Source organism: Electrophorus electricus, chromosome 2 (genome assembly GCF_013358815.1).
Source record: "Electrophorus electricus isolate fEleEle1 chromosome 2, fEleEle1.pri, whole genome shotgun sequence".
In the NCBI taxonomy this organism is placed as follows: Eukaryota; Metazoa; Chordata; class Actinopteri; order Gymnotiformes; family Gymnotidae; genus Electrophorus; species Electrophorus electricus.
Genome location: NC_049536.1, coordinates 15,196,257 through 15,220,139, shown reverse-complemented (window position 1 = coordinate 15,220,139; position 23,883 = coordinate 15,196,257). Strand labels below are relative to the sequence as shown.

At 42.0% G+C, this 23,883-nt stretch overlaps 1 protein-coding gene across 1 annotated transcript in view; it reads left to right on the top strand.

Annotated features, from left to right (window-relative positions):
- The first annotated feature begins 1,899 nt into the window (after positions 1–1,899).
- Positions 1,900–23,883, top strand: part of rerg (RAS-like, estrogen-regulated, growth inhibitor) — a 26,361-nt gene continuing 4,377 nt past the window's right edge. Inside the window, exons 1-3 of the mRNA XM_027026093.2 lie at positions 1,900–2,065; positions 5,065–5,240; positions 22,798–22,854. Coding sequence (XP_026881894.1) covers positions 5,180–5,240; positions 22,798–22,854 — 118 coding nt within the window. The 5' untranslated portion in view covers positions 1,900–2,065; positions 5,065–5,179. The remainder of the gene's footprint in view (positions 2,066–5,064; positions 5,241–22,797; positions 22,855–23,883) is intronic.

The window sequence follows — 23,883 nt, the reverse complement described above, 5'->3', positions numbered from 1 at the left end:
ACAGATGTGAGGTCATTTTTCTAAATGCATATTACTAAGATCATAATTCAAAATGAGGCGTTGAGCGTACTTTTGCGCATAATTACATAGCCTATAATTACTTAGGATAGATAATGATATGTGGTAATGGCATTGTAATACTAGTGTATGTGTCTGTGGGTGCATGTTGCGCTTACTCAGCATGTCCCCAATATGTTCTTACATAACAGATTCACATTTTTGTGTAGTAGGCCTACATACAAGGAATGGACCTTAACCTGAAGTTCACTTGTTCAGATGGTAAAGTAAAATACAACCATTCCCCACCACTATCAAAATCGCTTGTAAATATGTGCAATGGACATTACACACTTTTAAACGTAAGTTTTCTTAATGTCCTTCTAGATTTACAAATTTATATGTGAAAAAAAGATTGAAAGATCTATGTATGACATGTCAACATGCTGTTCTGCTGTTCCAAGTCCACTGTAGGTGATAGCTGACAAGTTCATCATTCTTGGTCTTAAGTTGTATTTACGGCCCAGGACTGAAAAAAAAAAAGTATTTTCAAGGTACACGTGTTCGTATTTCTCAGTTGGAGCATACATAGCACTTTTTGATCACATCTCACATTTTGATGGCCATTACATAACCTCATTTTGACATTCTAAAGGGAACTACTGTTGACAAATGTCCTTCTTAGCGGTGTAGGCTACATTAGCCAAGGGAAATTTTAAAAAGTCAGTTAAACAGTCGGCCGTATTTTCTCCATAGTTATTCATAAAATACGATATAAAAGTGAAAGAGAGATGGAGATAATATTGGGACGACGAAGGCGGACTGCTCAAGAAAGTCCGCTCTACCAGAAAGCCAGCCTCCAACCTTTGCCAGCAACGAAGATTATTTAAGAGAACTGACCAATCACGCTCGAGCCGTCCCCATTTTTATTAGATAAATTCTTGGCGGCCATTGGCTCTTCAGAAGGGCTCTCCCTGCACGTTTGATGGCATTTGAACAAAGAGCATGTGAATGAGAGCTAAATTGTACTTCCGATGAATTCGGCTCTGTTTCTTTCTACTATGGCTGTACCCATAGTAAAAGCTCACAAAGCATACCGTATAGCATATCAACGCACCAGCCTCCGCATGAAAAGGCCACTATTATAAAATATTATAATGTGTTACAAATGATTCAAAGTACTGTTAACATTAAAAACAAGAAATGCATTACCGAACGTATGTCTCGATTACTTCTAAGATTTTTAATTCGTACATCTGAGCCAGGCAGTAGCCTATACTAATTTGCCTTTAAACGCTGAGGTCGTGACATCTGTTCTGTAGCTTCAAACTCACATGTTCCCATTTGTGTCTTTTAATGTTACGTGTGTTATTGCCCTCTAGTGGTAAATGCAGACACAAGCGCGCCAGTATAAGAAATATTAGATGTTACATGTAAATACATAGTCCCATTTAATAATTTAATATTTAAATTATTTAATAACTTAATGTAAATTGGCCTCTCTCTCTCTCTCTCTCTCTCTCTCTCTCTCTCTCTCTCTCTCACACACACACACACACACACACACGCACACACACACACACACACACACACACACACACACCTTTCAGAATAAAGCATTATTTTGTTCACTGGCGGTAAATATCTACTCATAGCTAAGAACAATGTAATATATGTCCGTTCTGGGAACATAACGTGGACCATACCCAAGAACATCTTCGGAAATTAGCCAACGAATATATCTGTTTTCTGGCCACAGAGCATGTAAGGTTCAAAAGAGGGCGCCAGATACCTCCACACGAATAGTGGACTACTGGCATGTTAAGCTGCAGGCTTCTGTTGAAAAGCGGCTCCGCTCCATGTATTGCGACAGACCCTCGCTCAGAGAACCCCCCAGTACGCATTGCTTATCATTACTGTGCCTGAATTTTCGGAGCAGAGCGCCCTTCACTAGGTTACCGGTACAGCTGGTGGGTTTGGTTGCCCAGCCTGTACCACTAGGGGCTTAAAACCTACTTGGCTTCTATTTTTTTTTTAGAGATTTCACATTTTGGCAACATATTTGAAGGTAAGTAGATTTATTCATTCATTTGACAGCAATTTTCCAAAAATTGTGTTAAATGTCAAAAGTCGTCTATGTCATTCGACAGTGTCACATTAACGAACAAAGCCAACATGTGTCTTTATGATGGTCATATGCTAGCCAACAGTGTGTTTTCAATTCTTCATTAAGAATAATCCATGCTTCATTTGTGTTTGTTGCTATTTTATCCTCTGACGCATGGGTGTCCACGTCAGTAGTCTCTCATCAATGACACCTCCGAGGGTGTATGACAACACAAGAAATGTCCTGGCAAATATGACTAGCGCAAGTTGCAATGATTAAACTAAAACGATTAATGATTCTCGTTATATAGAACGATTCTTTGTTGTCCGTAAAACCGAACATGAATGTTTGTTTACGACCTTCGGTGATTTACAATTTCAGAATTAAATTAGTCTCAAAGTAACCTTCGGTACTTCGGTGGGGATGTGCGTGCAAGAAGTTCCAAAGAGCGCTATAAATCACCATGAGTTAATGGGTAGCCCCCCCCCCACATGATAAGAAAGCAGAGTTGTAGGCTTTGCTACCCCGTGCCCCCGTAACTTGTTCTAACGACGTGGCCTGTTCGATGCTGCTGTGTCCTTGGAGATGCCCGGGGCGCCCTGATTCACATTCGATCGGTCCTTGCATCCTACTGCCAGAGAGCTGAGTTATCGTAAAGTGCTCGGTCCCAGTCTGTATCTACGCTGACCACCGGATGCGCCAAAAGTGCGACACTGTAAACGAGCTGATGTTCAGTGCGCACGATCTCAGACGGAGGCGGAAAGAATCGACATAGCAAACTTTACAAGCTGAGAGAGGTTAGCAAACTTTAGAGAATTCCATGCGTAGGCATAAAACGGAGACGATTATTTGTACGTTGACCAAAGAGCTTATTTCATGCCTTTCATCCCATCCCATAGCTTTCATTTTTAAATCTATTCATTGTTAGCCTGAAAGAAAAAGAACAGGGCCCTCTCTAAAGGTAGCCTACAAGTTATGTAGTTCCAGTATATAGACTAAAAAGTTTTTATTTTTTTTGTTTTGTTTAGTTTTGGTTTTTTTTAAAGGGCATGTACTGTAATTTAATTTAAAAAAAATTGGGCATATAAGAGCTCCTTTCGTGTGAAGTGATCTCCACCCTAAGCTTAGTTAATAAATTGAAATCCTCTGATTACCTCCTCTGAATACTTCTGATTTTGTCTTCCTTGGACCTTGCTTTTATGAATATATCTTCTTTTTGTTAAGGTGTGCGACAGGACAGGAGAGTGAGATTAATATCTTCAATAAATATATATAAAGAGTGTGTTTTGTGCAGAAAGCATGGGAGCTGCATTTATTTTAAACAAACACCCCCAGACCCCCTTCTGTCCTACCAGAGATGTTACCTGACCATCAGGGAGGGTATGAGCGACCATCAGTGCAAGTGCTGTAAGCCTACCTTTGGGTTTCTCCCAAACTGCTCCAGATTTGTTTCATGTATCATCACATGACCTTCAGAGACCACTTAGAAGGCACTTAGCTCCATCTGTTACTGCCTTTATTGACGATATTCACCTCACTCTCCTGTCCTGTGCCATGTCTGAATGAACAAAGGCACAACAACACTTTTTTCACAACCACACTAAGAACTAAGTGGGAGTAATTACAGCGCTGTTTGTGAGGTCATGTGTTGTGTAGTCTACATGGCCAAGGTGTCGAGAAGAGAACTTTTGGTGTTTATGTGTATTTACATTCCATGGCTTCATGGCCATGGGAGGTAGTACTATATTGTATATTCTCATGGGCAAACCAAATGGCTGGTTTCACAAATTGTCTTCACAAATTGTATGAATCTGCCAAATCTGAATACCTGATGTCCTTGGAGCCTTAGATGGTTATACCCACAGTGAATTTATGAGCATTAATTGAAAGACAAAGCGACAAACATATATTTGCAGTGTTAAACGTACAGTATTGAAGTTGCATGCTGGTAACTTACTTCTGGTCACATGGTGAGGCACTGATGAGACTATGAAACTGGACAAGGCAGTTGTTATTGCAGTGTGAAGCTTACATAGTTACACACCTTCTCTACATCTACTGTAGATGTTGACTTTCCATATAAATAATATGAAATAATTTAATGCCACACTGATCTAAGAATGCATGTACCATAATGTAATTTTTAGGCTGTATTGTACTGCCTTACACAATACACACACCAGTCTCACAGGAAATAGAGCTGGCAGTGTGAAGCACGCTCCTATCATATAAGGACCTGGTAAAAACACTCCACAGAAGGGCATTGCTTTGAAACTTCTTAGAACTACTACATGCAGCACTGGGCTCCAAAGAAAAGTTCAGCGCTCTAAAGACTTGGTTTAAGACCCCAGCCAGGGTCAAATTCAAGACACTCTAAGCTTTCAGGCTGATAACACAGCATCCTTCACATAGTAAACACTTGCTTTGCAAGGGGCATGCAATGTACTGTTCATATGGCATACATCTGGTTTCTTTGGCCCCTCCAACAATAATTAATAATAATACTGCGTACACAGTCTTCTTTTCTTCAGGACTTTAGATAAATGTATATTTTGTAGCAAACCCTTTGTCTGCGACAGCACGAAAGATCTGGTATCATGTGAATGGCGTCCCGCAATTTACAACAAAAGGAAAATTGGCTGGTAACAGCGAATTAAATTAAAACGATATGACTATGTATTTTGATCCTGAATTAATAATTAAATGGTCATCCCTCACACACGCGCACATACGCTGTCACACACGCACCCTGCCCACGCCACGGATGAGGGTGAGTCATGATGTTAATGTTGTTATCACTGATGGAAACAGGGAATGATCTGTTTCGAGAATAATCAATTTGCCAGTCGTGCATTAAAAGAGCACTCCGTGAGACCCACGCGCCTAGACCGGTGCTCGCGGAACGAGCTGTTTGGGAACGCTTGGCGGCTTAAGTCACCGGAATGTGTCCGGGTTTGCAGGTGATCCCATCCTTACATGCCGAGGCAGAGATGAATCGATGAGGTGTCAGCGACGTTACACCCACAACTATCCGCTCTGCGATCGACTCGTTGTGCTGAAGTAAGTTCCCTCGCCATGGCGAAGAGTCCTGAGGTGAAACTGGCCGTCTTCGGAAGAGCAGGAGTGGGAAAGTCAGGTAAGAGTATGCCTTGAAATAAGATATGACAGTGATAAAAATGTTCAGATAGCATTTCCTGAAAGATTCCGACGGACGTTCGTTTATAAAAACATGCGTAATTTGACAGGAAAATATGTTAAGTAATACTTTCAGTCAAAGCTAAGACATCAGGCACCCAAAACATCCTTTTCCCTACAATTCACTCATGTAGTTAAAAGAGTACCAGCACTCGTTTGAACGTTGGAGTTTGAACGTTGGCAGGATGACAGGTGCATTAGACCCCTATAATTGTCCAGCAGAAAGGAATATATTAAATGAGTGCAGTTAAAAGAGAGCAATGAACAACACTAACAAATGAGGGATGCTTCACTGTGATGTATCTTTTAACAAAAACAATAGGAGGGGTGATACTCCCATAAATACAGTTCCATGTTAAGTGATGGGTAAATTATTAAATTACGTTTATAAGATGGATGTTGCCAGAAGGTGCTAAAATGCAAAAGACCTCTTTACTGATATCAGTCTGTTTTGTTTCTGGCATTCATGGTAAATGCCACCAATGACATATGGTATATGGTATTTGCTCCATATTTCTTTATAATCTTATATACCTTGCTTATAAAGCTTCTGTCTAGACTTTCATTAAAACAACTAGTAGAAAGAAAGCAGAAGAAAGTGAGCAGTGCCTTCATAACCTCTCTTAAAGAAGTTGTACATAATTAGACAGAGATATAGAGAGGTTAATTATTGATTGAGTATAAAAGCTTTCAAAAACATAAGTGAATTTACTTGCAAACACATGCACATACAAAAAAACAAAAACAAAAACAAAACAGTATGCCAGGTTTGAACTATAATTGTTCATTACTAATCATAAATGGTGTCATATAATTACAGTTTGGTTCAACTTCACAGCTAAAAACAATAACAGCCCTCTTTTCACAGATGGTGATCCAAAAAGAAAAGAACTTCAATAAATCACTCAGTTTGCTGAGGCAGGGCAGTTAAGAAAAATATGAAAAATAAAACACCAAATTGGCAATGGCTTTGCTTTGAGCACCCCATATACAACATATGCATTTGTGTTGCAGTATGAGAAAGAGTGATCTGGCAGTATGCAGTGTACTTTAATAAAAAGAAAGAATTTTGGAAAATGTCCTAACAGTGACACAATAAAAGTCTTTTACCTTTCTCATGCGGAGGGAGTAGACAATAAAGTCAAAACTCTGTGTCCAAATACTGGAAAATGGAATGTGGATCAGTGACTTTTTGTGTCCTCCTGTATATATGCTGAATAATAGAGGTTCCTGCATCACCAAGAAAATGTCCATTCCAAAACCTAAAAGCTGAAAATCAATTTACTTTTAATAATCAAATGTACAAACTAAATTTCATATACTTAAGCACAATTATTTGGCCCAGACCTCTAGGTCATGTTCTCATGAAGAGGGTCTCTCAGTTTTCAGCCTGCTGATTTTCACCTTGTTTTTTGGAGATGGAAAGAACTAAATACATGTAGATGGGAGGGAGTTGTGTGAGTCTGATTGCATGTGTTGGAGAGAGAGATATATATGACATCTACAGCTGAAAGGGCCCTGAACAAGTATGAATGCTATCTTCACAGAGCACAGTCAGGCTCTGCTGGCAATTGGAGGACGGGAGATATCGTTTACTAATTAGGAAATTGGTTCCAGGACAGAAGCAGGGACTAGATTGTATGATTGTGGTTAGAGAATCACATCAGAACAGGAGGTTGGTAGGCTTCCATGAGTAGGAAGGCCAGATTTCAGGAAAGCATACCAACCTGCGTGTTTTCCTGGCATCTCACTCTTTTTGATTCGCTATGTTGTTGGAAAAGCTGAGATCAGTTTCTATGTCCTAGAAAACACTTAATGAAAAAACATTTCTGGACAGCTTGACAAAGTTAAGTATTGAAAATGAGGTTGTTTAGCCCTCCCACTGTGTGTTCTTTCGTTTTAACTTCAGGAATGCATGGAGTAATCTCAGTTCATTTTGTTATCATTTTATTGAGTCTATATAGTGGCTTTTAAACCTTGAAGTTGAAAGTGTCTGTTCTAGGATGCACACATGCGAACACACATGCATATCCACACACAAACCCACTCCCCAACCTGCTTTTCATTTGAGGTGTGCCGTGGAAATAAGGTTTATTGAGTGTGAACCCATGGCCCCATAAAAGGCCCTGTCTCCTTCACTACTTCAACAGACACAGCAGCACCACTAGCTCCGTTCCCCCTTTCTCCATCTCTCCCCAATGCCAAGTCATAACAATAATAAAGCCTCGGCTTGCTGGCTGCTCCCAGCTGGAAGTGCTGCTGTTTATGGCTCTGCTGGCCATTGCCACTCGTGAATCACTTTAAATGCATGTACCTCCCTCGGCGGACATGCACCCTGGAACGCTAGCATTCTGAAGAGGAGGGGACAGTGGACACAGCTGCCCCGCAGCAGGTAGACCGCCCTTTTCCGAACACACTGACATACGGACAGACCACACAGAGCCAAGGCATGCTTAGCAGGGCGGCCTCACCAGGACTGTTATTTCATTTCCGAGTTTTGTTTCTGCCAAGGGCCTTTTTGTAAGAGAGAAAATAGAGAGAGAAAGTCAGCAAGAGACAATTTAGAAAGCACTGACTCATCAGCTTTACAGAGAGTGACTTTATTCGCTTTAACATCCTCTGAAATTTTGTTATTAAACCTCAATAAGAGTCTCCATTATTTTAAACATAGAGCTCTTTTGAGGCGGAGTGATTAGTAGCAGGAACTCTGCAGAGCTTATGTATACTTTGCAAGTCTGTCTCTTCACCCTGACTGGCATGCGTTCCCCGAGAGGCAGCGAGACAAGATTCATGAGAAACTATAGTGTAATGGACCCAAAAAGTCCAAACTACCTATTAATTCAACCTGAAACCATCTGTTCCCTTGATGAGGACAGATTAAGGGGCAGCACTTGAGTTTTGGCCCCATGAGCTTCTAAAGCAGGGGTTGCTGTGCTGCTGGAGGTAGTATTGAAGTATTTCAAACATGGCCCCGGCAATAACGACGCATGAATGATGGTATTGTGGAGATTTTATTGTTTGTGAATGGACTCGCTGGACTAGGTCCAGAGAGTCTCATCATCAAAACATTGTGTCCCAAGCTCACTTGCCTGGCCATATGACAACTGGAGGACAGTTAGGCAGGAGAAAACACACAATCCTCAGTGCTTCCCTTAATGGACGACAGCCAATGCAAGAAAAAAGGGCTCTTGTGAAGCACTAACATTAAAGTAATATATTACGCCATTAAGCCAGGCACCTGGGTTATATTTTTCAGGAAAAATTGAAAGTCTCAAAATAATGACATTCTTGATCGAAGTTGACGATACATTACGTCTCTGCCTTAATGCTTCCTGTGGTCAGGACGCTGCTCTGTGGCTGAGGAAAGAGAACCAGACGTGTTCATTTCTGCGAATTGGATGAAAGAAGGCATTTAACACGAGTTTTGGAGTGCCTCATTCTCTGCTGGTTCCTGACAGTGTGGCACAGTGTATATATCAGAGTTCAGCTAACTTTGATTCAATTTTGCAAGGTAGCAGCTGATGGCAATGACAGTAACATGGTTTGCTCTAATTTCTTTATCCTGCGTACATATCTTAGAGATTGAATTTTAGTCTGAGCCAGCCTTATTCAAAGAGATTTACATTTTTGCTTTTCATTTATAAAATGGATAAAAATGGCTCTAAAAACATGCTTTTTATTTAACTTACAGCAGCACACAGCATGATATGATAGAACTATTTTTTTTGTGTTTTGCTTAATATGGATATAGTTACAGTTATATAGTTATAGTTATGATTTCTAGTACATGCTTGCAATAAAAGAATAAACGTAAGTTAAATAATGAATTAACATAATACATAAAGTGGAAATGGCATTAGTATGTTATTAATAAAATAAAAAAACTCCCCCCCACCCCCATTTCTTTGTATCAAAGCATTAAGTAGAGCTTCACTTCATCTTTAAACATGGAAATGTATGAAGAGCAGTCAGGGGTGGCTGCTAGTTCATACCTGATGGCTTACTTGGCCTGGTTACAGTGTTTCCCAGCTTCAACATTACTCCTCTCAAAGGTGTAAGAAAGGAGATCGTTCTGAAATGTTCTTTCTTGATGCTACTGTTTCCAACGTTACTGCTGAAAATCGTGCATATAGGCTCTAACAGTATCTCTAGAGAGCAATGGAAACTCTTAAACAGGATTTTAAGAGTCTCTTGACTCTTCTCCAACCCAAGTGTTTATTACAGGTTGCAGTATCCAGCCAGGGATTGTCTGTTATAGCAGGCTGCAAGATGAATAAGATAATTAATGTACATTAAAGATCCATCTTACATCTTCCATTAAAGTGCATTTTTAATTTATACCTTTTTAAAATATGTTCCTCCTGTGTGATCTCAACAAGATCTCATTTTACTTCCAAGAGCAAATTGCATATCATCATTTCATCTGTTTTTATTCTGGGTACTGTAAGAATGGTTTCTTACCAAACCCAATCCCAATCAAAATTACAACCCCAGTCCCAAATCTGATCTGATCACCAAAAACGCATGCAAAGTGTAAAGAGAGCCAAAATTTCTTCTTTTTCCCCCAATATGGATTGACTGATTAACACCCGACACCCTACAACTGTATGCTGCATTGTGCTTGTTTTTAACCAGCTTGCAAAGTTCACCAACATTTGATTTTGTACTCTTCTTAATTTAAACTATAGCTCTGTGTTTCCACTAACTGATATTTTAAAAATCACATCACTTACTGTCTGCATTGATATTCAGAGCTCCCTGTCTGACCTCAGAGACAACATTACCTTGTGGATGTCCCCTCCTTTCCTAAACAATGATAAGACTTGCGTTACAGCACATATTGCATATTAGTATATTTAATCTCAGTGATCTCAGTTTCACGAACTGTATCAGTGATAATTGGAAAATTGTATACTGTCATTTATGAAGACTATGACATTCTTTCCACTGTCAGCTGTGAGAAACATGCACATTCTTTTGTAGCAGCTTGACTGGAATACTCTAATATTGTCTTCTCTAGCCCACTCATGAGCTCTATGAAGTTCAGAATGCTGCTGGCAGAATCTTGACAGGCACATGAAAGGGATCAGATAACATCAGCTCTTAATCCCTTCATTGTTTATCTGTATTGTTGTTAAGATTAATTTAGTTTTAGTTTTTTAGGACTGGTATCTTGGATATGGAATAAGCCAAGTTTTGGACTAAACTGTAATGTAAGTGGTGATGCTGAAGTAAAGGTCCTTTTTAGGGTAAGTTTTTGAACTAATTATAGTCTGGGAAACTGGCCCTAAACAGATTTATTATTTACACCAACTACTTATTATCCAATTAATTATGTTCAAACTGATATGCTGAAATGGGAAAAAAGTGTACCATACACATCAGAAGGAGATAAATTGGCATCCACACACAGTGTTACCACATCCCTCTCATCACGCACACTCATATTACACTGGCCCTAAGCAGGACTGAGAGGCTGCAGCCTTGATGTGGATGGACCCATGACTCATCAGGATCATCATGGTGCAGCACAAATGGGGAACTCATCGTCACAGTGGCCCTCTTGATATGGAGAAAAGGCTCAAGAACAGCTAGTTCACCCAGGAAGTGGCTCGGCTCCTGGAATCCAGCAGTGGGTGGGTCACCATGGGTGTCACGGGGTCATGTGGGACGTGAGGTGTTAATCCAGCAGTGGGTGTGACACCATGGGTGTCATGGGGTCATGTGGGACATGAGGTGTGAATCCAGCAGTGGGTGTGACACCATGGGTATCACGAGGCCATGTGAGCTGTCCGAGTGTGGTGAGGGTGCCTGTTCGAGCAACAGTGCAACCAAGGACAGGGTAGAAGTAAGGCAGAGCAAAATAGGAGGGAAAAATCATGGCACTGAATGGATTTTTTAAATATTAGGTCTCAGCTGCTTGCCATGTGCTGCTTAAAGATCATGAGTTGATTTCACACTATTGTGTGAGAGTACCCCTCTCGCAACTGTTTGGGTCGAGACTAGCTTGCCATCATCCCTGGCTCTAGCTTATGGCTAGGCGCTGTGCAGGTGAGCTGTTGCTTTGCAGGCTGGCTGCTACAGAGTGCCTGCTTCAAATGAAAACCAGATGCCTACCAGATGGACTGCACAGGCTCCCAGAGGATCTGCAGTAATACTGCTCATTTCTCATTTTGCCATGTTCCTGTGGCTCTTGCTACAGCTCTTCCTGTTTGCCACTGTCTGAGTTCTGCTTTGGGCATGGCATGACGGAGGAGTCTCTGGCAGGTAATAGTGTGCCGAATCACCTGGCAAAAATGAGGCCAGAAGTGAAGGAGGGCACTCAAAAATGACACCCTGCTTATCTGTATGTGGGCCGTGGGTATGAAGGTATGTTGCACTGTTTGGGGGACTCAGACATACCAGGCAGGCCTATGCTTGCTTGCTACTGATACCAATCTGTGCATATGTATGTAGAATTACTATTTGGTAGAACAAGGCCTTCTGTCAGTGTGTAATGTGCCTGCAGGTGGTTAGCACCTCATCTGTTCTGTCTAAAAGGAAGAACTGTGGAAAAAAGAAAAACAGATGGAAAACTGGCCTTTAAGCCTGTCAATTACTGGCAGTCTAGTGCACCATGGCACAAAGCATCTGTCCACAGATGCCTACCACTGCTGGGCTCTAATAGAACAGTGCTTGGGCCCAGATTTCATCCTGTTCTTTGCTTCTGCCTCAGAGTGCATTATGTATCTAGCCCAGTGCTAGACTAACTATTTCTCTGTTTATGTTCTGATGGAATAGGATGTCCTTGGAGCTCAATTTATCTGTGTATGTATGTGTGTTTCTAAAAGGTCCATTCTCCCCATGAATGTCCTGTCTACCTGTTCCTTCACTCAGCTACCAACCCCAATACCTGTGGGTAGACAGGTATATCTCAGAGATGTTTCCTGTGTCTTATTAACTTATTTATTTATTAGTTTATTTTTACTAATACAGTTTTATTGGCATTTGCAAAGCAAAGCTGGACATTATGTGATGTTTGCCTTTATAGATGACTGATTCATTATCATTGTGCTCTGTTAATCACGTCTTTCAACTTTGAAGAATGAAAAAGCTCTAGATTTTTAATGATGCTGCTATTAAGCAATTTCTCTTTTCATTTTATACACTGGGGATTATATGTCTGCCAGGGCTGAATTAGCGGCCTTTTCTCTTTTATCTAAGGAAGAACTCAGGTCTTCTTCAGTACGTTGTTAGCTGTTAGATAAAGCTTTTAAAGAAGCCACCTTCTCCCACACACTTGTACATTTGCTGTGTAATTCATAATCTGGCACTGCAGAGCCACTTAGTGGAGGCACTGATGATGGTGTCTAAACAATATTAATAATAAAAAAAAAACTAAAAAAAACCCTAATATATATATATATATATATATATATATATATATATATATATATATATATATAGCTTTTATCAATTGCTTAAGCACAGTTCCTGACACAGGCTTTACATTTTCAAAATTATATTTTCAATTATATCACCAGAACAAATCCCCTACATAATGCGGGAACTGGAGCAAGCATGTATGTCTTGATAGAGAAGAAAATGTACTTTGCCAAAAGATGTAACATAAAGGTGCAATGACATTCACATCAGATGATTCTTGAAACACTACATACCCTATTTTACATTACAGAATTTAGCTGACACATTTATCCAAAGCAACTTACAATTATGACTTGAACAATTGAGGGTAAGACACCTTCCTCAGGAGCTCAACACTGGCGAGGCTTGAACAGGCAACCTTCTGCCTACTAGAAAAGTACCTGAGCTACCACTGCCCACCACTCCAGATACCCTTCTGGAATATTCAAGAAGCCATATGACCCATGCAAAGCAGTCATCAAACCTTATGACCTGTAAGATGTCTATGTATACCATTATGGAAACACCATCATATTTACAAAGTTGGTAGCAGGCATTTGATATAAAAGACATATTTTTACTTTCCCTGAATGTAAATATACCTAGCACTAGAGAAAGCTCCTGTAGCTCATCTGGTTGTGCAAGGTGCTAGTAATACCAAGGTCCTGGGAAACATGCATGCTTACATAGTGATAAACATGAAAGTTGCTCTGAATAATGCCATAAATGAAAGGTGAAGAATGACCAGAGGAAGGCTTCATGCCTTTCTTCCATTATGTAGTTTTGTGCCCCTTAATTCAGATGATGTACCTTTATGGGCTGGCCAAACAGTAACCCTACCATAAACTCCAGCTTTGGGAGACTCACAATATAGAGGCATTTTTGCTGAGATCAGGTATGACTGACTATGGTATAAGCAGTTTCTATATTTATTACCTGTATCAGTACTGACCTCATGTTGAAACTCACTGACAACACTGATGCAACTTAATTTCTGTCAAATCAACATTGTTGCATAGAATTACTGACAAAGAATACTACAAACAAGGTCTTCAGTGAGGTCCCTAAGGACTGGACTAGAGAACTGAACACCAGAAAGGATGATGAATTACCTGACATCACTGGTTAGAGTCTGGATATTTTTCGGAAAAACCTTAACATGGAACTAGAAGATAAGATCAGAACACGAGAGTTTAATTCCCAGCATTTAGCAACTGCTTCGTTTCATTGTCATTATTGGATCATTTCACCTTTGTCTTTGAAAGCCAAAATGAATTGGTATACCCATGATGCATGGTTAGCTGAATGGGAATGAATACAGCGTTCCTGTTGGAAGCGCCGGTCCCTCCTCCCTCTGTGACAATTGTAAGCAGTGTCCTTTACACCTTTTGAGGAGTGTGAAACTGTACCCAGTTACACAGCCTGCTTAAGGTGCTAAACGAGACCTCTTCTCAATGGTACTCGCCCTTTCCTCATTGTACCCATGTTCCCAAAGAGCTGCAGGCACAAACAGGGCAGAGCAACAGTAGATGGGCCCTACAGGACTTTCCAGTCAAAAGATGAGGAGCACACAAAGAGCTTTTAAAAGAACCACATATGTGATTCACCACCACTAAACTAGGGTGAAAGACTCTCTCACTCAGCCGTGTTGAAGATCACATGATTAGTAGTTGGTACATTATTCCATTGGGCTTTTCAACATTATGGTTTGTGTTTGGTGCTGGTGATTATTGGGGTTATATATTGTGTACAGTTAGAGTTATGATAGTTCTGAGGTGTGCTATGATCAAATAAAACTGAAAATGCTCTGGGATGCATTCATGAAGCAAAAAAGACACGTTTAGACTAACATCACGTTGCAATATTTTGTTTATGATATCGTTGAAGTGTGTGATGTGTGAACATTATACTGCTTCTGTATTCCCAGGGAAACCAGCCTTAAAAACAGATATATAAAGTTTCCCTGGATTCAGTTTGAAGCATGTTAAACTTGCATGCAATGTTTTGTTTCTGTAAAATCCACAATTAATCTTCATATGACAATGTTTTTATTTAGTTTCTCCAAGCTTTGAACAGCACTACAATCACATGAGAGAAAAATGAGTTGATTAACCTAAAATAAACACAGGTAGACATAACTTCCTAATATTTTAATGAGCTATGAGTAATAGTTGTATTTCAGTGGGTATAATTGCTCGTTTGACTTATTAGATTTAGCTGTGACTTCTAATGACTCCTTTGAAGAAATCATTATTAACTAAACTTGGTAGCACATGCCCTAATTCAGCCATATTGATGATAGAAACAGAGTGAAGTTATTGGCCAGTGAGTTTCCAGGTGAATATTAAGGGATTAGATTAAAAATGGAATAGCAGTTGGGTACCCATGTGACATTTTTGAATGGCAATATTCATAGACATGGTGTGTGTGTATGTGTGTTAGGCACAAATGAAATGTCATCCATTCATCTATAATTATTTAGGTATCAAAATTGGTTAAAATCATGCAATTTTAACCAAGCAGTGAATAAATTCAGGATCAAAGGATGCAGAGCTTTCTGTGCCATAAAATGAGAAATATTGAGAAAATGAGAACCGCCTTGAGTTAGTACAGACTCAGTGAGTACTGTCTGGCTAGAGAGACTGGCAGACATAAGAAATCTTGGCTGCCAAAGAGCAGTTTGCTAACAATGTGAAGAAAACTAAACCAAAACAGAGTTGCACTTTTTAACAGAACTCTTAAAATTCTCTCTCTTAAAAAAAAACTTAAAAAAGAGATTCGTGAAGAATTGTTTCCAAAAAATAATCCTAAATGTCCCAGATTCAACAGCATCTCTAATGTTCACAAGGAGTGTTGTACACTAATAGCACAATATGTCCTAACCTACCAACATAAAAGGGACAGTGAGTGACAATGTTGATACACACATGCAAACGCACAGGAGAGAGAAAAAAATTTCTCATTATTTATTTATACCACTTTTTTGTCCAATTGTAAAACATTACATAGTTTAATCTTAATTTTCCTTTCATAAATTATATAATGTTCAGTTTATTGTTGCATTATCATTGTTGTGTTATTGTTATATTATTATTGTATTATTGTTCTTTAATACCTTCATACTTGGTTACCCAAGCTTTGACTATACAAGTGCACCATTATTTGTTATACAAATAAAGCACCTTGAATTGAATTGAATTGAATTGAGAAAGAGAGAGTGAGATGTGGGGTTAGTTTTTCTTAAGGAAGTGCTTGTGGTTTGTGTGTATATATGAAAATATGATCCATGATTTGACAGGATTACTTCCAAATAAAATTGTAGGAAAAGCTATTACTACTAGACCAGCTTCTTTGCCTTAAACGTAACCCTCATATCTTCTCCTAGGCACTGGTTTCTGCGGATTTCTACAAACATGCAATCATCACATCCTGTTCACTGAGATGGGCCCCCTGCTCCCACTGCAGCCTATAGTTTTTTTATTACTATTATTTGTATGGCTTCGTCCTGTTGATGCAGCACATTTATAGAAAGACTGGAGACAGCAGGAAGGATAGAGACGTGTCCGAGAGTGCATCCGCTAGGGTGCGTGGGGTTCTGGGAAATCTCCTGCAGAACGCTGGTCTCTGGACAGAAGCCTATGACCTCTCTCTAGGGAGAAGAAGTGGCTTGAAACCATGCGAAAACATTGACTCTGTTTATGTCCTGTACCAGTGTCCACTCGTCTCTGTGACCCTGGCTGTTGTGCTGTCTTTTAGATCTGTGAGCCTTGTGCTTGCTCCACCGCTGTGAGCACAGAGAGAGTGGGAGGGCTTCTCCATAAGACCAGAGATAGTGCTTTGGTTTAAAAAAAGACCATTTAGTTTTTTGCCAAAGAAACACTGTACAATAGATTCAATAACCACACCAAATATCATATTGCAGTAATATAAGTATGTCACAAAACACTCATATACTGGATGTGTGTAGCCTCTTTTGTCATTCATAGTTTTGGTTAGCCATCCTCTAGCCCTTTGTCAATGGTCAGTTTCCGACCAGAGGACTAATGTTTGTCGGATGTATGTAATTTGTGGCTCACTTACAGCCAAGCAGTAGCATTAAGATATGCACCAGCCCACAGCAACACTGCTGTGCCTGATAAACGTCAGCTTCACCCTCACAACCACGCCACTGTCACGTCAGTTTTAATACTCTGCTGAGACTACTCCGCCAACAAGGCAACATCTGACTCATCCTGGTGACATAAGGCACTTACAACACCCAGTAATGTCATGTTTGCTGTGGGTGTTCATTCTAAATTAAAGGATTAAAAATAAAAAGACCACAGTCTTTTCCTTTCCATAACACATGGACTAGATGGCAAACAAGTCAAATGTAATGGAAAGTTTTGTGTGCACTGGCACGCACTAATCATTCAATCAGTTCAGGGCATCAGGTAAAAGGTATATCAGAAGGATGTCTTCAGCAAAGCACAGCGAATGGCCAGTCATTCCATTGTGCTCTTATTTCCTGTGCAAAGAGAAGCCTTGGGAAATCTATGAATCTTCCCCCAGGACTGACTGCCATTAATTTCCTCTGGTGGGGTTGCAACTACGATTGTGGTGTTTCTGGTTTTACAATGTGGTAGAGAGCTGGTGTGTTTTTTGTTTTAGTGGCTACGAAATGGGAATGTGAAATGGCCTTATTAAAAACATTGTGTCCGTTTGGAAAAAAAAAAAAGACAACACTTGTAGTATACATTATAGATGGGTGCATGTATCTCAGATTTATCTCAGATATCTCAGATCAGTTTGTGCTGTAACACTGATTATTTTACTGTGCAGTGATGCAAATGTTCTATCATGCATGATCAAGATTTATTTCCTTAAACTAAGGGCACAATTATAACCTCATAGTCAGAGACAGAGAGATAGATCTACATTACTGTATTTGTAATGGAAATGTAGGCTATTCAGAGCCTAAGAATCAAAGATTATTTAAAGATCGCTCATAATAAATAAGTCTATATAACTGACCCAACCCGAAGGGGTGCAGAGTTTCATGGGCCTGACAAACTGAATCAAATATGTTCAGTCAGCTGCATGCACTCCACGCTCAACACTTGTGGCTGTGTGGGCTTCTAATTGTACTGGCTTTGTTTGCTATTAGACTTGCGTACTGCATATGTAATTAGACTAAGCCTAGATTAAAAACCAAGGGAAAGAGAGGCTGAGTGTAATTGCCTCCCACAGTGGCTCTGGTGGCCCACAGCACACAGCTTAGTGTTCCTCGCCCTCTTTTTTAAAAAAAAAGGTCCTTTATCAGCACATGAGCTGTGATATGTGATAAAATCGCATTGAGGGCATGACACTTTCCACATCTCACTGTGGTCAGCATCGCAAATAAGTAAGTAACCTAAAAAAGGTCCAAGAAGAAGCCAGGCAACTAAAGCACTAAGTTTTTGGTTGTGTTTTAATAACGCTGTCTTCCAGGTCTCAGTGTTATGTCTTGCGATGTGCTATTCGACGCAGTCTGAACGGAGCCAGTGAAACTCTTTGGCAGAATGAAATCTTTGGAAGGATTAAGTCTTCGGAAGAGGCATGTGCTGAATAACTGACCTGAACTAGCTTAATGTAAGCGCAGAGAGAGGGTGTTGTCATGGTACGGCCCCTCCCCCCAAACGTCTACCTGTGTGTGTGTGTGTGTGTGTGTGTGTGTGTGTGTGTGTGTGTGTGTGTGTGGCCACGCCCCCGTGTTTCACACCTGCTCCTCATTGTGTTGATAATGTGAGCGTATATAAGTCCTTTGTGTAAATGTTAGTATTGTCAGTGTTTGATCCCCCGATGGCCTTAGAGCTATGTTGTCTACCGTGTGTCTAAATAAACATTTTTGTGTGTACCACAGCTCCTCTTCGCATCCTGCTAAGCCTCACAGAAACACTGACCGCTGAAGGATGCCAGGAAAGAGGAGCTAGAAGAAGAAAGGGAAGAAGGCGTGTAATCGTTCTTCCCCAGCCCTTGTAGGGAAACCCCCCATGTTCTTGGGAACTCTCCACACCGGTACAACAGGGGAGAGTGCTCCTGGGAAATTTGGGGGAGGGCATTGAGTGTAGTACGGACTCGGTGGAGCACCGGAACGGGTACGATGGTGACCAGTTTCCGGGGTCCGACACTGCGGGGGTCATACTATCCATACTGGGACTACGGGGAGTATGAGTGGAGTGAGGAGTGTCAAGACATCAGCCTCTGGTCAAACTCGGAGGTCTACTATTTGGAGAATCCCGTAATAGAGGTAGAGGAGGCCCTTCGTGAGGATTCCCCGTCTGTGACGGACACATGGTCAGCAGATTCGGAGAGAGACGAGCCTCCAGCACCCAAGGTTCTGCCAAAGGCATGACGCACTCGAATCAGCAAGCTGCCCCGCGTGACTCACAAAGAGGCGGTGCCATCATCGTCTGAAGACACTCCCTCACCTGGGGCACACAGCCCCAGGGCTCACATGCTTGCACGCAAGCCTCAAAGAGACAAAAAGGAGGCGTCACCAGTGCCCGCCCCAGAGACAGGCAAAACCACTGGTGCGCCTCCTAAGGCATGTGTACCAAAGCCAGAGAAGCTGTCGCCACCCAGCTCAGCAAAAGGTGATCCCCCACAACAGAGTGAGACTCCGAGCCAGCTGATGACCGGGGGACAGGCTGGGGCTCCTGCCAGCTTCCCCGGACTTATTCATAACTCATTGTTTAATTACATGCATGTACCTGCCCCGGTCACTGTGTCAGTCCCAGTCACATTTAATGTATCCGTCGCTTTGTCTCTATTTGTGTCTGTGCCTGTGCCCGTCAGTGTGTCCGTCCCTGTGTCTGTTATTGTTCTGTCTCTGTCCTTCCCCCCACTGTGCTGCTTGCACTGACCCGTGTCGGTTCGCTCAGTCCTCCGGCTTCGCCATTCGGCGTGCGTTTTGGGGCCGTAGCCCGATAGGCTGGTGCACCGGGAGTTGCGCCATTGGGGAGGGGCTCTGTCACTGTACATCCCTTCCCCCCAAACGTCTACCTGTGTGTGTGTGTGTGTGTGTGTGTGTGGGCACGCCCCCATGTGTTTCACACCTGCTCCTCGTTGTGTTGATAATGTGAGCGAATATAAGTCCTTTGTGTAAACGTTAGCATTGTCAGTGTTTGAGTCCCCGATGGCCTTAGAGCTACGTTGTCTACCGTGTGTCTAAATAAATGTTGCTGTGTGTATCATGGCTCCTCTTCGCATCCTGCTACGCCTCCCCCCCTTCAAAGGTGGCACCAGTACTAGTACTTATGGATTGATTCTCCTTTCACATGAATCTCCTCTGATGTTTGCATAGCTGTGGTTAATAGAAGACCCCAGTGGACAGGCTGGGCAACCCTGATGCAGACACGTTCTTGGTAGTGCATATTCCATTAGCATGGAAGAGCAAGTAGCTGAGGGCACTGAGAAGGCTCTCCATTCTGTCCCTTCTCAATGATGCCTCTTCCAGCGAATCTGCGCTTTGTAACCAAGTTCCTATTTCTCTCCTGCCACTGTCACTTGCCACACGAGAGGCTTTGACTTGGAAAGCCCTGACAGCCACTGTGGAACCTAAGCAGCACCAGTAAAGGGCTTCCCAAAGTTCCTTAAAGATGACTCACACCCAGAAGGTCTCAATTGTCTTGCATCCTCCAAATAACAAATTTCCTCTAGCCCATGAAATCTGTCTTGTTTAGGGGCCAGCTGTCGTTCTGAGATTGCCTTGGCTTTTGATACAAGTTGGCAGGGTTAGCATGACGCTTCATTTGATAAGCAAATCAAACAGACCGGATGGATGAAGGACCAACCCATTGCTCAACTGGTAATGGTCATTTTAAGAGCAGAACTTGCATCGGGCTGTGTTTGGCAGTGCATAACAGAGGAAGAGTGCAGCTGTAGCCTCACAGTGAACTGAGCGGCTATCAGAAAGTGATTTAGAAGAAGTGGTGTAGTCTGGGTTTATTTATCCCTGACATAAAAAAGAAAAACGATGGAAAACATGTCTGGAATATACAGGAAATAAGATACTGAAAGTTTAAAGGCACAAAATTGGTTCAAACATGGCACCGACCTCGAGAACCCCAGAATGTTGTTACATGTAACAAGTACAGCCATCATGTGAACATCCTTTACCTTGCATACATATTGCTTTTTTAAAGCTAGCTGATTATGAAAAGGAGACAAAGATGGGTGGTCTTTTTAGCTTTATAGCAGAGTAATTTTACCCATAGTGTCTGCGAAGGGTGGGGCGGGGCTGTAACTATGCCACCTCACATGGGGAAAGAGATAGCCCTACAGACTCAAGCAGGCCCACTGGAGCCTATTCAGAGTCAGTCAGGCACATGACAAGCCCCTTGAAGAACATGGCTCAATGAATCATCTGAGCGGTAACTGGTACACCACCACGGCCCCCAAACAAAGGAGCACAGTGAGGCTACAGGGACACACCAGAGGAGCAGTGGGTTTTTGCTTTCTGCAGTAGAATCACCTTGTGGCACTCAGTTCAGAGAGAGAAAGAGAGAGAGAGAGAGAGAGAGAGAGAGAGAGAGAGAGAGAGAGAGAGAGAGAGAAAGGTAGATAGACAGAGTGAATAAGATAGAGAGAGAGAGAGAAAGAAAGAGACAAGCATAGAATGAGTGAGATGAGCAAGGTCAAATGAGAGAGAGAGAGAGAGAGAGAGAGAGAGAGAGAGAGAGAGACAGACAGCTAGCGAAAGACAGTACATTCTGTTCCCCAGTAGCCAAAGTGTCTTGTCTCATTACTCATTGTTCTGCTAGACCAGGAAATTAATGGAGGAGTAAGAGGAAGTTGGGAAGATTGATGAACAACCTCCAACCATGAAAGATTGATGAACGATTGATCTTCATACATGTAAGGACACAGCAGGCCTGGATTGTCCTGCCCACTGATACATTACAACTGTGTGTGTGTCTACATGTGATACAACATGCCCATCAATACACCAGCCACAACCTGGGTGAGGAGTATTTGCCAAAGGAGTCTAGAAAAAAACAAACAAATCAACAAACATTAACATACGAAGATGTAGGCAAGTGGCAGCATGAAACCACATGTCAGACGTATGGGGGCGGGCAACCGTCTACTTGGTTGCTGTGAGCTGTCCTGGAGTAGAACGGTGTAACAAATCAGTAAGCAGGAGGAAAGGGTGGGGTCAAGGCTGGGGTCAATGCCAGGGTGCAGGCAAGCAAACCACCGGTGAGATCGGCAACATTCCACGAACGCCGGTAAAAGAGGTGGAAAACCCGGCCGACTGTGGTAGATGGCTGCCAGACATCAGGCATTAATGTGCTTCCATTCGTCAAACTCTGCCTAGGTATTCTCTGGTTGCGCAGGCTTGACAGTACAGCTGCCAGTTACTCTGACTCTGGTGATTGTTCATATACTATACAAATGGCACCCTTAAAATTCATTAGTTGGTTTTGGGCTGCAGCCACACAGCTTCGTGAGAGGATGCGAAGGAACACTAAATTTGTATTTACTGAAAAAGTGCAATTTTACTCCACCAAAATATTTCACCGAAAACAGCCAACCTTGAACACTCATCCTATTGAAAATATCTATACTTACATCAGATCTAGTATTTATCTCCTATATGCAGGGTATACCACTGAGAAGGAGGTGTGGGATTGATGCTGGGTCTATTTATAACCCACTCAGTTATACTCAGGCTATGGGGAGAGAAGATAAAGCCAATGTGCTTTCCATTTTCTGGGAAGTCCAGCCTTGCTGACAAGAGACTGTGGGATGAGTCTACATTTCCAGGTTTGCTTTCCATCACGGAGGCCTTGGACAAACTCTCCTCTATCCTTTCCTCCACCAGTCTCTTGGTTTTTAGTTATTGTGATTCGTCGACCTGTTAAGGAACCAAGACTAATCTAAAACAATGCACATTTTGTGCTGAAGGATTTCTCGATTTATAAATTTGCTTACTTTTTGCTGGTTCCTTTCAGCATCCAGGGCGGTCTCCTCGAGTGTTTTCCATTATCGTTCCGCACTCGGGCTGATTGCGCACAGCTATTGTGTAAATATAATCATGTCTGTTTCTTTCTTTACCTCTCTTTCTTCAGCCCTGGTGGTGAGGTTCCTGACCAAGCGCTTCATCTGGGAGTACGACCCCACGCTTGGTAAGAACACCATCACCCTCACAGCATGCTGTTACATGCTACGATCGCTTTTCTAGTCTCAGTGTCCATGGGGTACGTTGTCAATGTGGGCTGAGATTCGCCTGCGCTCACGACTGGTTTCTATCAAGCATTCGTGGCAGATGTCATTAAAATACAGTAAAAAAAAACAACAACCTTCTAGTTGGTGTCTACAGCCCAAATCTCCTTACTGAGGTTTATATTTTAAAGTGTGTCATAGCAGATGTACAGAATGAATGAACTCGCTGAATGGTGTGGCTTGGCTAAACAGACTGCCTGCTTCTTATCACTGATAGTTGTACCACTTGAAATCCTAATTGGCTCCTGATGAGAGGCAGTGTTTGAGTGGCCCTCGCTGCCATGACAGTCTCGTGCAGTGACTGAGGTTGTGCGTTTCCTAGGAGAATGGCAGATGCCTCCTTCATGGCAATAGCAGGGAGTGGGAGATGAGTGGATGTGTATGTGTGTGTGTGTGTATGTGTGTGTGTGTGTGTGTGTGTGTGTGTGTGTGTGTGTGTGTGTGTGTGTGTGTGTGTGTGTGTGAGCAGATGCCATGGTGCCAATGAAAAGCATGGATCATGTGGAGCAGGCAGATAGGAGGCTGTGTTTATAAGAGATCAAGAAGTGTCCTTCTGTGGAATACCTGCAATGGGAATTCACCAACCAGCAACTCCAAAGCAGAGTGCATGCTGAACCTCTCCCAGCATCCTGCACATCTCCACACAGCTGTGCTTGCGTTCTCCTGATGCTGGGCCGACGCCAGCACCAACCCTGGCTCAGTACTCGGTGAGCTCCAGCACTACGGAAACCCCACAACCTCTGTCACCACCCCCAGACTAGCTGTAGATTTATCTCATTCAGTTTAGCTGCCACGCATTGCTGGTGCTGTTAAGTTCTTCAGCATTCTGCACCCCCTCCCTGTCTTTCTCAGTCTTTCACCTTATTCAACATTCAGAACCTTTCTGCACTTGCAGGATGCTATTGTAGCTACTAGCAATCAAACTCGGCTTT